This window comes from Anas acuta, chromosome 1 (assembly GCF_963932015.1).
Source record: "Anas acuta chromosome 1, bAnaAcu1.1, whole genome shotgun sequence".
NCBI lineage: Eukaryota > Metazoa > Chordata > Aves > Anseriformes > Anatidae > Anas > Anas acuta.
Window position 1 is genome coordinate 167,952,677 of NC_088979.1, and position 15,550 is coordinate 167,968,226.

The 15,550-nt window shown below is 39.9% G+C and overlaps 1 protein-coding gene across 1 annotated transcript; it reads left to right on the forward strand.

The window, feature by feature from the left end:
* The first annotated feature begins 2,033 nt into the window (after positions 1-2,033).
* On the forward strand, positions 2,034-4,924 carry IL22 (interleukin 22). Its single transcript, XM_068670360.1, has 5 exons — positions 2,034-2,366; positions 3,094-3,159; positions 3,255-3,398; positions 3,655-3,720; positions 4,134-4,924. The coding sequence occupies exons 1-5, from the start codon at positions 2,163-2,165 to the stop codon at positions 4,245-4,247; spliced, it is 594 nt and encodes a 197-aa protein (XP_068526461.1). The 5' UTR covers positions 2,034-2,162; the 3' UTR covers positions 4,248-4,924.
* The last annotated feature ends 10,626 nt before the right edge of the window (positions 4,925-15,550 follow it).

The following is a 15,550-nucleotide window of genomic DNA, read 5'->3' on the forward strand; positions in this document are numbered from 1 at the left end:
AGTGACCAAAGGGATGGTGGGGTGGGATCCAGAAGGTCAGGAGGACAGGGATTCTGGAGCAGGGCTCCTGCTCCCTTCAGGAAAGGTCTAAATGCCTGTTCACAGCTTTGTTTCGGTCTTAGTACATCTGGTCTGCTGGATGAGCTGGTGGAAAAGTAAGAGAAACCAAATTTAGAAACAGACTGTGGTTGTCAGACTATGTAACACGCAGAGAGGAGTTCATGGGAGCGCACTTCAGAGGAGGTCAATCCTTTGAAACAGCCTCTCTGTCTATATTTCTCCTGGTTTGGTCACAAATGCATGTCTTCTGGCTAAGTATAGCTCATCCTCATGTCTTCTCATTGACCTGCTCCCCAACTGGACCTATTAGCCTGGCAAATGAAAAATTCACAGAAAAAAGTTTATAAACATGTTCTTGAATAGCCTTTTGGTACATCTGGGGCAGGAACTGGGTCATCAGCACCCTGGGTCCAGGCTTGCTCTCTCTTTCTTCTGCCCACTGCAGTCAGGATGCTGTTGAAGGCCAGACATGGGAATGGGTGGGATATCTTTGTGAGGCATGGAAAGGGACACGGTGATGATGGCTCCGCTGGGACCAGCTCCAGAGTGAGGGGGTGCAGCTTCAAGGGCACAGGGTTGTGCAGAGCCAAGCTGAGAGGTAACGGAGGGTGACTGAGGCATAGAGAGGGGACGGATGTGGATACATTAGAGGAAGCTAAAGTGTAAACCTGGTACCAGCTGGCCTTAAACTGCTTCTGTTTAGGAGGTATAAGAAAAGAGATGGGCATTTCAGCTCAGAGGGTAATAGTGACTATAGGTAAGGGCCAAATTCTTCCCACCTCATTTTGCCCTTCCCTGGGGATTTTTTTTCTCCATCTTGTAACTCTAAGTTGCTCCAGCAAGTGGTCCTCCTGCTCTACCCTTCTGCACATAATAAGGCAAGCTCCAGATGAGCTATGCTTGTCCCAAGGGCCTTGGCCATGAGGGGTGAAGGTCAGCCCTAGGGTCACCCTTCTTTGCTCTCAGATGCAGAGCTGGAGCTTTGGCTTGCTGGGTCCAGTTTCTCGTATTTGTCACCTTCATGCACTGTGGGTGTTAGGCAACCAGGAGCTTGCATTTGTACCAGTTCTGCATCCTCATGTATTGTGATCTCAGCTGTGTTGCAAGTTGCTCTCTAAGAAGAGTACAGTTTCCCTCTAGCACCCTGCGTAATATTTCATGCTCAAGATGCAGCACTGCACCTTTACATCAGCAGAACAGGATGAGGAACATGGAAATCACCTGGACAAATAAGTTCATGACCATGGCTCTCATCATCACCCCTGGTTACAGCCTGGAACACAGATCTCTTTTTTTTTTTTTTTTTTTTTTAAATGGGAATCTGGGAGATAAGGGATATGAGAAATACAGTGTTGGTCCCAGAGTTTCTGATCTCTCAGAGGGAATTATGCAGTGATTATGCAGTGATGGGCAGACAGCTGGTGACTCCACTGGGGTGCAGCATGGGAAGGGTGTTTGCAGGATGAGAACCACAGGTGGTCAGTTGGTCAGTCTTTTGGGTCAGGAGCAGATTGACCATTTGTATACCCTCATCAGCTCCAGTGGGGCACGGGTCCTTTACAACAGAAGATGAACAGAAATAAATATAGATGATATTACCTGCCATCAAATTGCCAATATAATTAGTGTGGTGCAATTAGGACAGAAGGCACACACTCACACGTTTCTCAAATGTTTTTATGTGAAAAGAATTCAGGATTCTTGCCCCAGTAAAACCCCCTGTTTTGTCCCTGCATTAAATGTTGCTTTGCTTTATAAGAACCTAAGGACTACAATGGCCTTGAAGTTGTATTTGTGGGTTTTATAGTGGTTAGGTAGTTCTCAGAAGAGGATACTGGAAAGTAAGAGACTTGCTGATGTCATTTTTAATTCACCACCAATACCCAAAAAAAAGCTGAGAGAGATGTTGATGGCCCTATATAAGGTGCACCTCACCTCCTTCAGAGCACATCTAGAATCACAGCAAAGGTAAGACTAGCAGCCTTTGTGCCTGTCCTGTTCTGCCCTTGCCTATTCTCCCTGATGCTAACATTACTCTCTCTCATCAGTGCTGACCTCTGTAACTGCAGCCTGCTGGGACGAACGACTTTGGATTGTGAACCATGGCTTCCCTGCAGACCTTGACCAAGAGCTTCTCAGTATGGGTCTTCTTCTGCTGCTGTTGCTGTCTCCCTCTTCTTCTCACCAGCCCTCTGCCTCCAAAAGGGGCAGGGGTGGGTTCTACCACCCACCAAACCTGCAGGCTCAGGAAGACCAACTTTCAGCAGCACTACATCAGGAATCGCACCTACACCTTGGCTAAAATGGTACAGTAACCCATCTGCCCTTCATGGCAGGATACGGGGACCTCCTCCTCTGCCAGTTCCCCAGCTTCTAGCCTTCAGCGTTTCTCTCTCTTTCTCATGCCTTTCCATAGAGCAACGCATACTTGCAGTGAGGTGGTTCTTGACATGTGGAGTAGGTCTGTTGCCCGCTGGTGGTGTGGTCAGGGGAAGATGCTGCCTCTCCTGCAGCCCTGGTGCAGCTCAGCTCCTCTGGAGTGGTTGCTGTGACAATTGTGAGGCATGAGCTTACATTTCTCTTGTTCCCCAGCCCATTCAGAGCTGGGTCTGTTTGGGATTCCAGACTTGGCCAGGCAGCTCCTGGGGTTCTCTGCTTGGATGGGTTTTTGGCTTTCCCTTGCCATGTGTGGGTTCCCCTGTTGTACACCATTGAGAGCTGAAGCACTGTGGGCCACGCTGAGGATGGCCACCCACAGTATCTGCTTTAGTCATTGTAACCACTATGACATCTAATGTTTAAGAGAGGGACATGAATTCAGATTTCTGCTTATTTATTTTCCAATAACCTTGATTCTTAGACAGTTAAGGGGAGAAACAGCCACAATGTCTGAGCTTATCTACCCTGAACAAGCTATCTATAGTGTCCAATTCCTTGTGTCACCTGGACTGTTATTGATAAAAACCTTAGGGTTTACTGTCATCTTATAGGTAAGGCTCCCACCCTCACGTGACTTTTCCTTTTTTCTGTCAGGCCAGGGCCTCAGACCAGGACACTGACAACAGGCTCATTGGGCAGCAGCTCTACATCAACATCAAGGTAAGTCCTACACCGGGAGGATGATTTGGCATCCTTCTGCAGCACTCTTTGACCTCTCACCGTGATTTAACATGACCTTCTACTTGTGTGCATAGGAAAACAACCGCTGTTACATGATGAAGAGAATTGTGGAGATTATAGTGAAAGACGTCCTTCTCACCGAGGCCAGAGAGAAGTACCCATACACTGAGGAGGTGGCGCAGTTCCTGGCATCCCTGACCTCGGAGCTGAGCAGATGTGTAAGTTGTGTGGGGCTTCTTTCCCTTTGCTGACTCATGAATCTCATCACTGCTCCTGAATCTCAGAAAGCTGCACAAACAGCGGCGAAAGACAGTGATATGAAAGGAAACCTCAGATTTAAGATACCAAACTGGAGGTTGATAGGAAGGCGTGAAAAAAAAGTAGAAAAAGCAGCAGCATATTGTCACATACAGATGACAATGTCACCTCTGAATTTTAATTTTAATTTTATTTTATTTTTATTATTTTTAATAGAAATTCTCAGGAAACAGAGAGCACATTGAAAAGAACCTGGAAGAGATGAAGAGCAAAATGAAACAGGTACATGTTTTCCCAACATTTAAGTAGAACAGTTCAAAACCCCAATTATTTAGCTGAATTAAGGCTGACCTAGTTATGAAACAAGCTCTGGAGTTTATTTAAGATGTGAAGTTTGCAGGGGCATAAAAGAAGGGATTAGTGATGTTTCTACTTCCAGCCCTCCTTCATTGGTGCTATTAACTCTCTGCATGTGTTATAGTAATTTAAAATTGTCCCTCAGAAGTCAGGCTGCAGATCATTGTGTATCCTAGACTGGATTTGAAAGAGCTAATTTATATCTTATGGTATAATGTCTTTAATAGAACTGCTTGTGAGAACAAGGAGAGTAAGTTCCCAAGTCAATTTCTGTGACAAGCTTAATTTAAATTTTAGAAATGGTGAGATGCTAAAACTTGTATTCTGCTCTTTTCTAGTTGGGAGAGAATGGAAAGAATAAAGCCATTGGAGAACTGGATTTACTGTTTGACTACGTAGAAAATGCTTGTACTGATGCCCCAAAGAAGGGAGGGAATAAGAAGAAAAACTGAAAAAATATCAGATCAGTCTTGAAGAGATGTCTCCAAAAAACTCATGCTATTATTCAAATTGATTAACTACTGAGGAAAAAAGTCACATCTGTAGATGCAGTATATGTTTTTTTAACCTGTACTGAGAATAGCCAACTAATTAGGCAGAGACAGGGTGCATACTGCTGTCTTCTTTGCAAATGAAAACTCCAGAACGGTGTGGCTACATTTCAACACAGCACACGAGTTATTTTCAAAGGCATGCTCCTACTCTGCTCATCTGCATCGGAATAAGGCAACTGTTTCTGTATTTAATAGGCTGAGATTTGACACCTGTGTCAGCTTTGGTCAAGGTAGGCAGTGCTCTGTGGCCAGGAAGTTTTGAGTCTTTTATTGGAAATCTCTCTTGTGTATGTTGCCCTCTTCTGACCCTTACCTGAAATGTTGGTATTTTGGACATTCAGAAATTATTTTTTTCACTTGTATTTAATAGTAACTTATTTTAAGGTAATAATTATACATACTTTTATTTATATAAATTGAAACATAGCCAAGAAAATGTATTTATGAAGCTGTACTAGAGGCTTTTACATGAACTATGAAATTAAAACAGCTGTGTAATATTTATATGCAGATGTATTGTTTTATAAATGCCTATTCAGTAATTTATTATAATAAATATTTTGAGTCATCAAATATTGCTATTTTATAGAGCTTTTCTCTTTTACTCAAATGCAAGGGAGGTGACACATGCCATGCATGCAGGGCTGCTGGGCCAGTGGCTATATCCTTGAATCCAGAAAGGATGCAAGCTTAGGAAAGCTTGGGGAAATGCTTCTTCACCCTAATGCTGAAAATTCCACTTGTCACAGGCTGGGGCTTAGTGGAGAGCACGTGGATCAGCCTTTCTTGTGGGTGGGTTGGGAAAAATAGCAACAATCCTGAGAGTCACTGGTAAGGTTCATTGGTTCTGCCTCAGCACCTCCCTAGGAAAGATCTGGTCTCGTTGCCAAAAAAAATATCTCAAACTGTCCCCCACTTCTCAGGTCAGATGAGATGGAAACAGTCAAGCAGTAGCAATTAATTGAAAATTCAAAGCACTGAGTTCTCACTGACCCACAGGCATGCTGAGCCCCAACAGTGCTCTGCAGCATCGTGGATTTGAGAGCACTTCATAAGGGAATTGCTTGGTGCCTCCTCTTGACACAAGCTCCTAGACATATAAATGTGAAGTCACTGAAGAACACTTTACACACTTTTTTTCATTATCAGGTTTTTCAGATGATCTGGTTGGACCAGCTGATCTTGGAGGTCTTTTCCAACCTTTATGATTCTGTGATTCTTCTGAGATTCAGCAATGTCCCCTGGGTGGAGACAAAAGAGTTGCTCTGGTACAGCCAAAGTCATTAGTGGCTGGATAAAGGTTGAAGAGGTCAGAAGTATCCAAATAGTCAGAAAATCAGAGTAAATATAATTGTGGATAGTCAGCAACTGGTAAAGACTTATTGAACAAGGCTTTATTGTTTATTCATCTAGTCAGCACTATTCTGTCCACATCTTTAAAAAAAAAGTCATGATGAAGTTCCTCAGAATAAAAGATCCAGTTGAGTTGGCAGTGCAGGTGAAGTCTTGTAAACATGGCATCTCAGGGAAATTAAAATTAAAAAATGATTGCTAAAGAGACATCTAGAGGAATCCCCATGAATAGGTATTGTAAATTGTAAAAATATTTGGGGGAAATTATTTCTGTCTTGATAGTTTCATAATTAGATTCAAAGAGGAATCAAAGCTAGTCCAGATCTAGTAAGTTTCAATGCGTCTTAATGAATTTTTTGATGAAATGAAATGAATTGAAATAATTAATTTCAATGCTGTTGTAATGAACTGTCATTAAAGCAAGATTAAGCTATGCCATGTCAGTCCTGAATCAGAGTGTTCTCAGGACAAAAAACATCCACCCACACCCAATTTGAAAAAGGTTTATGTTAACCGATATAACACTTTCTTGTGGGAACTCACATACTGAGCTGATATATGATGCATCTGGGTGATAGATGTCCATTGCCTGTCAACCCAGATGCAATCAATGTGGTTTGCTTTGCTCCACACTCTGCTGTGTGTCTCTCAACAAATGAATTACATCCCTGCTCACAGTCAAGGCAGAAGTGACCCAATGGTGACGGCCAGACAGGCTTTGATAACATATGACCGTGTTAGAGATTTAACCTTTTACTATATTGAAGAGGATATTTATTTTCTTACTTATGGGATAAGCAATGACATTATCAAGAGCTGTTGTCCAACAACTTTTCTCTTTGTCTGACATCCTTTCTCTTATCATTCAAACTTGCAACAGCTGACAGTAAAAGTTAAAGAAAGGAAGTTAAACACCAGCTGGAGAATTCATCTCACTGACCTTTCATAGACAAGCCTATCCCAAAGTTACGCTTGGCTCAATTTACATGTAATGAAGGGTAATAGGAATTATTCAGGTGTGATTCATCTGATCTACATTAGAGGTTTATAAAGACTGTGACTCTGAACAGAATCAAAGGGATTTTCTCTAGAAGTACCTGTTTTCTTCCTTGGTTATAGAGGCTAGACCAAGAACCATTTGTGCTGTTCCTCATTGATAGCATCGCTTCGCAAATGGATAATTAATTTATTTCTCTCTTCTACTTCCTCTAGACCCCTTGCACATCATCCTTTTTGAGCTGTCCTACCCTGACACGTCAAATCACTCTCTCAAGCTTTCCACCCTGGGGCAAACCCAAATAAACCATTTGTTCACCAGTGTAAATGATAGTAATTTATGTATCAACTTCCTCAACCTGGAAAACCACCAGATGGAAGACTCTGCCATGGTAACCTAATGAGCTGGAGTCCTGAAAATGCCACACGGCAAATTTTGCAGAATTTCCTACATAGATTTTCTTGCAGGGCATGTGTGGCTTGTGGGTGTGTGAAGGATGCTGAGTAATGGTCAGTTTTGAATAGACAAAGGAAGTAGAAGTTGGAGATTTCCCTTATAACCAAGGAAATGTCTGGGACAAACAATTACTGAAAAAAAAAAAAGAAAATAAAGAAGTAATTTGAGTCAGACAAGCTTGGTTTCATTTCGGTCAATAGTTACAGCTCGGAAAAGGGAAATCATGCTGAATTATTGAATTTTGGCATTTTCCAAATGAAATATTTCAGTTTTATACTTCAAAATACTGTTTTGGTTTAGAATTTTACCTACATTTTCTCTCAAACGATGAAAAGAGGTACGAAAGCGAAATGAGCTCTTTCATTTTGAGTTTGACAAGTACTTTGGGCTGACCCAAAATGATTTTTTTTTTTTTGGTTTAATTTTTCGGTCACCAAACAGAAACCCTGCTGTTTGCACAATTCTAATTTCCGTTGCCCTATTTTCCTTTCCTCACCGCTACCCTGCAAGTTATGGACTATTTGTAATTCCCAGAAGTTCTTGACTTAGTGTTATTAGGGAGGACATTTGCTCCACATCCTTTGTCGAGGACACCTCTGTTGTAGAGGCTGGAGGACCTTTTAAAAGGTAAAAAATAAAAAAGGACAGATTTACTTTCTGTGGAATTTTCCTCCCCTTCACTTACATTAGGGGACCGGAACAGGCGCTTTTTTGCTACATAGATAATTATAAAACATTTAAGCTAACTCTGAAACTTCATGTAGAGAAGACAGGGGAACCCAAAGCATGAAGAGAAGTTTCCACATCCTGCTGAGTAAGTATTGGTGACAGTTTAAGAAACCTCTGTTAAATATATTATATTGAGTTTTACTCAGTTATGAGATTTACATACTCAGTGTCTGAATATATACTCTTTAAGTGACCTAGAATAAGAAAGCGTTGATATTTCCAGTTTGCTGCTGGAACTATATTTTAGAGGCTGCGAAGAGCTGGAGCTATCCCAATAGTTAACCAGCAGCATGTGACTATATCAGCCTGTGCTTTAAAACACAATCAGCTAAACTCTGCTTTGAAGGAGGTATGGACTGCATTGAATAACCATACATTCCTGATAGGCTGTGCCTTTTCAGTCATAGCAATCATCAGTAGCCAATGGATGTTTATAAAACTGGTGTGATTTGGAGCAGAACTGGCCTGCTAACATGAAGCAGGATGGGTAGAGACATTAAAGTCAACCTCAGGCTTATTACTGATACTACCAGGAAGAAGGTAGAGACCATGGAAAGAAGGAAAACCTATAGTGCAGTCTCGTGGGACTCCAGGGATTTTTGGTGGGTGGTTACCTACGACACGGTGCATAAACCAGCACATGTAGGTAGGAAAGTCATGCAACCTTTCATGGGATCCAGACCAGGATTCAATGTTGTTCAATAATTTGTTAGGAAGTTTTATTTGAATGAGGTGAATGACTAAATATGAACTGTGTTAAGGCTGATGGCACCTCCGGGACCACATATGCTTCTAAACTCATATTCTTTTGTAACAACTTTTTTCTGGGCTTACACATAGACAGACATCAGATGAACTGTATGAATTTCACCACTAGCAAAAGTATTGAATTACTGTGTCAGTGAAATGCTTTATTCTGAAGTATAGGAAATCCCTCTCTCTGCTTAACCATTAAATCCAAATCTCTGGCCAAATTCAGATATTGATTGCTGTCTTTTCGTTTGGAATACACTCATGAATGGTTTGGGAAAGAAAGTATTCCTACAGCTTTCCAACTCTAAGGAGAAATTTAGAAAATTCTCCTGAGAAGTACTGCCCATTTATCTTCAACAAATTAATTCGTAAGACCCAAATGTACATATCTTTTGATTTTGGAAGAGTAAGGCACAACATAAATATTTACAAGATCAGGCCATTTTTCTTCTGTAGGGCTGTATAAAGAAAAATGGCAATAAAACCTTTTTCTGCTTTACTCAGTACAACATACATTGAAAAATTTTGAGAAAAAAACAGAGAGAAAAATGTGTCTTTGACTAACTGACTGAAACGATGGTATGTTCTTTTCTGCAAGAACCATTAAGGCATATCAGTGCAATTTGTAGCACTAGTTTCAAATGACTGAATGCAATATTGTCTTCCAAAAATTGCCAACTTGGACCAATTTAAAGAGTTTTCCAAAAGAGAAGCACTTCCAAACCCAACAGTACATTTAAGGAGTGGTGATGGTATTCTGTTTGGTTGATTCCAGCTGTGAAAGGAATGGGCAGTTTTCTCTCTGGCAGTCTAAAAGTTATGCATTCTTGAAGATTGACTTTCTGATTTGTCTTTTGCATTAGGCCATGATGTGTAAGATCTCCCCAATGGAAAGGTCATCATGTATATTGTCTTGCTCCACAGAATATAGAAATAAACTTCCTATTGACTTCAAGATAAGGCTTGTTGTTTGTATATGTATCAACTGAATTGTATTACACAGAAAAGGTGAAAGATTTCAGCGCAAGTATTAGATAGACGTGAGAAATTGGACTGTGCCAGGGAGAGACTTGTTCCAGAAAGTCCACAATAATGACACTTATTTGGGAAACAAAGGCTACAAAATAAAGATTACGCACTGTTTGTCATTGCAGAGATCTTTCTTTTGTTTGTTTGTTGGTCTAAAACTATCCAGACTTTGTTTTGGGTTAATACTTGTTATCAAACATGTCATTAAATTTTCTGGTTTGACCAATTCCTATAGTTCTCCTTTATAATGTAAACTCTGTCAGTCTTGAACAGCAGAAGAAAATTCAGATTTTCTCTCCCCTTGTCATGTTTAATCATAAACAATTTGAATAACTGACATTTTAGGTAGATAATCCCAGATTTAGAATTTAACAGACTTGAAGTTCATTCTTCTTCAGGTAACACAAAAATGGACAATACATGTTTGTCAAGCACAGATTTTGGCAAAAAATACGATTCATTTGTAGGCATGAATTTCTTAACTTCAACACAATGATCATTAGTCTTGTATGTAATAGAAGTTGCATAACAATCAGAAAAGTATCTTGGTTTGTTGGGACCCCTGTATGCCTCAGAAAATGGAAGTCAGTTCCTTACACACCAACCCTCTCATTTAACTTGATGGGTGAGGCTGACGCCTTCAAAACAGGGAGCTACTCAACTGTGGCATCATGCTCTAATTTTGAACCTGCCAATGATTCAGTTGTTAAGTGACAAGGTCTTCTGGGCAGTGACTGGGAATGCAAAACAAAGCAGTGACCATCCCTCTGATCCAACAAGCTTGTAAAACACCACATGGTTTCCTCATTTTGATAATGGCCTTATATCAGTCCTCTCCTCTACCTTGGGTGCCAGAAAACTAGCCAACAAACTCTCAGTTGGTGCCCAACTGGTCTCCACAGAGCCTGTGTTGTAGACTGACATCTCCAGCTCCTTCAGCAGCAAGGATGTCAGGCAGATGAGGTGAGGCATCCTCTGAGGGCCCATTCCCCTCCACCAGCCACAGAGGGAACACTGGGTGATGAGAGATCCATCCTCCGCTCAGAGATCCAGCCTCCAGAGGTCTATGGCCAGGCATGACAAATGTCAGCTGTGAACTGCAGGGAGTTATGTTGCTCCAAGGTCAAGCTACTGGCAAGAGAGAGAACCAGAAACAAACAGCTTCATCTATTGTATTTTACCTTGGAAACATTTTGGCAATAAATTTAGATTTTGTTTTTCATTTCTTAACTGTTTTCCATTGCTATTTTAATGTCACTTGCAGTTACAAACTTCAGTTTATGCAATGTTTCCAATGATGCTGGAAACAAACAATTAATAATAAAGAATGTGTTTTAGGTGAGATGAACATGAGAAGTTTCTCTGAAAATAGGAAGAAGGGAGCAACTCATCTTTTCTACATTTCCGAAAAGTAAAACAGAGAATTTCTTAGAGCCACAATCTGAAGTTTTAGCCAAGAAAGTTAGGTTTATTCTGTAACCCTGTTATCAGAACTGAGATAAAAGAGAGGTTGCGGATTGAGAGAGGTTGCGGATTGATAAAGTATCTCCTGTTCTTTGCTGTGATAAATAAAATGTTTGTTTTCAGAAGTGACAGATTAGTAAGAGCAAACCTCAGTAGAATTCAAAGGTTTGATCAAATGTTTCAGACCTGGTATTCTTTTCAGGGCTTGCCTGAAAGTTTTGAAGCAGCATGGTTAAATACCAAAGCAAAAGAAATCTGATTTTTATGGACCTTATAATTGCAGTGAAGGTAAATTTACTGGGAAAATACTCCTTTTCAAGGGAAGGAATTCTTCTGTGAAAAATTTGCTTTCAAATAATCTAATCTAATCTGGAAATGTGTGGAAAGGTTTAATAGTCCCAGAGGTGTTTATCTGGTGTTTGGTATTGGGCCAACATACACTGACATTTTCAGTGAGACTGACAAAAGCTTATTCCCAATTGATTAAAAATACTGAAAGACTTAATTAGAGCTAGAAAAAAGACACTAAAATCAAGGTTGTTTTGAAATTTTCCCAGCCCATGAGGAGAGGTATAGATTTAGCCTTTTTCTGCTGATGTAACAAATTCAAAGAATAATAAGAATGATGAGAAAGTATTTTTCTTTCTCTCTCTCTCTCTGGAGGCCTTTTCCACTGGAATCTTTTATTGTTTTCTTCTGACAGAAGATGAATTTTGTGAAGAAGAGAATGTTTTTGCTGCTTTTTTACATAAGTATTGACTTTCTCCTGGAATTCAAGAAGCCCAGTATGGTTCTTCAGAAATGGGAAAAAAAGAATCAGTATTTATTGATTGTTCACTGGAAGGTATGAATCTATCTATCTTTATATACATAAAAAAGTAGTTATTTCCATATGAGGACATCAACAATTTTCTAATTAGTTTCAAATTCAGTCCTATGAACATATTAGATACTTTAAACTTCTGTTACAGGTACGAAGTTAATGGAATATATGGAGTTTTTAAGGTCAATGCTCAGGTCTGCGATTATAATTTTGCACCTAAGCATTCCATAAAAGCTTTACTAAATCTGCAAAAATTAAAAGTTGATCTAATTATTCTTTCTTAAATAAGTTATTCATTAAACATATCTTTTGTAATTTAAAACATTGTGCATGATTTTACATTTTGGCTCCAGACTAATGAGGAATAAAGCCTAAAAATAAGCAAAAGAGTAAAACGTCAGACAAGTAAGTTATCCCAAATTAGATATAATCAGTATTTTATTTTCTCTTAAGTTTTTAAAAAAGACTTTAAAATGATGTAGGAAATGTGAACTTCATTGTTTTTTTCCTGGGTTTTTAGATCTAATTACTGTCATAATTAATAATTAAATACTAATTGTAATAAGCAATGATATTTTAGATGGTAGCAAAGGTGGGTTTTTTTTCTTTTTTAATTGGAAAAGCAAACAAACAAACATAAAATTTCCCTAATCTTAAGTCAAAATGTCAATTCATATTTTAACATTTGGCACATCTGTCTATGTGCTACTCATATTTTGTGTTTTTTCATTTTTCCTTTTTCTTTTTTCCCTATAACTTTTAAAGTCTTTACAATGCAATCTCTTTTATATAAATACTGCCAACAAGAAATATAGATTTTACTCCACCCTCAAGTACTTTGCTGGTGTTTATTTATGTGGCCTGTGCCGGCAGGAAAATGAAAAATTTTGGAAAAAGTTGGAAAATGAACCCTGTGTGAGTGATTTGTTATTCAGCTCCTATATCTTCAGTAGCAAAAAAGTGTGAAATGTGATCTTATCTGACAACTATATTTTCCACAAAAAAAGGCCCCTACTAATGAGATTGAAAGCAGCACTTCACAAAGAAAACAGATACATGGTGGGACCTGGAGAAATCCGGAGATTTTAAGTGGCTGTTGAACAAAAGCTGAAGAGATGCCACCACAGCAGCAATCTCTGACTTTGGGTCACAGACCAAATGGGGGCTGCTTCCAAGGGAAATGTAACTGAAGGAACCACATCCATTACTTATAGGTTTAAGTTCACCAGAGGGAGGATGGTACCTCCAGTGGAAAAATGCTCTAGAAAATCTTGTTGTTGCCTCCTGTGCCTGCTTCCCTTGCTGTTTTTTTCTGATGCTACTGTTGGAGAACCAAGTTTGCAGACATCCTGTGGCAGTCAGTCCAGCAGCAGCCAGGATACAATGTTCATTTCTAACACCAAGAAATCAGCTTCTGCAGCTTCACAGTCTTCTAGCCCAGCTCCCAGTCGACATTACTCAGAGCCATCCAGGCACCCTCTGTTGGCATTGCCAAGCTGCTCAGGAATGTACTAGGATAAGAGAAAAGAGGGGAAAAAGCTTTAAAAATTAGAATTTAAAACTGTAAAAAAATAGAATACAAGACAGGAAGGGTAAGAAAAAATGAAGGAAAGAGAAAAAGCTGAAAAGTGGGGTACAAAGATGGAAGGAAACAGAAGCTCTTGGGTGTAAAAATGGTGCCGTACAAAATGACCCACTTCTACCAGCCTAGATGTAGGCACCCTCCTCCCCCAGAACCGTGCCCAGGTTTCCACACGGTTTGCTTTTTCCTTTTACAATTTTAGTATAACTGTTTTATAAAGCCATAATGAAATTTCAAGAGAAAGCAGGTCACAGGCTTCTGAATACTCTTCTATGTGCAAGAGAAAGTCAAGAGTTTGGAACAGCTGTCTGTCTACAAGGGGAAGCTGAGCTGTCTGTTTCTGCCAAGCATCTCCGTATACTGTGCAATAATACCTCTGTACAGGGATTTTCTTAAAGAGTATGGTGGGGATCAAAATCACATTTTCTAAAGAGTATAGGAACTGAATCACTGTAATTAAGTGAGAGCATGTAATGGGTTGATTGGGACAATGTGAATATGTTTTCATATTCAATAATCATTCCTCTCAAATAACAGTCTCCCCAACAGACTACAATAATGTGACTAGTAAAGGATATCTGTATAAAGGTTTTATGTCAAACACAAATCCTTGTATAGCCATGAAGTGATTACTGATTTTTAATTACACAGCTGGAGATATTTGAACAGTGTCTTGAGATATTCAGGGAGTGCTTTGCATTCTTCCGAGACAGCTAATTGTTGGCCATAATGATTCACTGCTGCTTTGAAAACTTAAACTGCTGCTTATTTTCTGTGCATGGAGGGAAATTTTAGGTTTAGTACCTTAACGATTTCAAAATGGACTATGAGCACACTCTGTAAACTGTCTCTGGAGTGACAGCATGCTGAGACCTTCTTATCAGGCAGCTGAAGTAAGACTAACTTGGCAGACTGTTACAGGGCATCTGTCACCACAATGAAAAAGAGAACCAGACCAGTAGCCCAGGGACACCCACTACCTGAAACAGTTTGTGCCTTTCCTTGAAAATGAGAGGGCATTACGAGTACGTTTTATAGCAATTCACATTTGAGGCTTAATCACAAGATGTTACTCATAATGTGCAAAGAAATGCAAATGCCCAGAGGAAATGTAATTGTGGTTGTTCTTTTTTTTTTAGTTGGTTCTTTTTTTTTTTTTTTTTCCTATGTTTGAATCTGATTTCTGCTTTACTTAATGCCTTAAATTTTTTATGAAGTTCATCTAAGGCATAAAGTGAAAAAATTCTGAGTGCATTAGACATGTGGTCCTGCTGGTGCAGGGTCACAAATAAGATTAAGAAGCTGGAGCACCTTTCATCTGAGGAGAGGCTGAGAGACCTGGGATGGCTTATCCTGGAGAAGAGGAAGTTTGTGGAGGGGGAAGGGAGAGGAGAATGGGAATCTTTCTTATTGAAATATCTGAAGCGAGAGTGTAAAGAGGATGGAGATAGACTCTTTTCCATGGTGCCCAGCGTCAGGACAAGAGGCAATGGTCACAAACCATAACACAAGAGGTTCCATCTAAACACCAGGAAGCAATTCATTACTGTGGTGGGTGCCTGAGCATGGCACAGGCTGCCCAGAGAGGCTGTGGAGTCTCCTTATTGGAGATCTTCAAAAGCCACCTGGACATAGTCCTGTGCAACTTGCTCTGGATGGCCCTGCTTGAGCAGGTTGTTGGACCAGGTGGTCTTCTTCTCTTCTCTTCTCTTCTCTTCTCTTCTCTTCTCTTCTCTTCTCTTCTCTTCTCTTCTCTTCTCTTCTCTTCTCTTCTCTTCTCTTCTCTTCTCTTCTCTTCTCTTCTCTTCTCTTCTCTTCTCTTCTCTTCTCTTCTCTTCTCTTCTCTCTCTTCTCTTCTCTTCTCTTCTCTTCTCTTCTCTTCTCTTCTCTTCTCTTCTCTTCTCTTCTCTTCTCTTCTCTTCTCTTCTCTTCTCTTCTCTTCTCTTCTCTTCTCTTCTCTTCTCTTCTCTTCTCTTCCTCTTCTCTTCTCTTCTCTTCTCTTCTCTCTTCTCCTC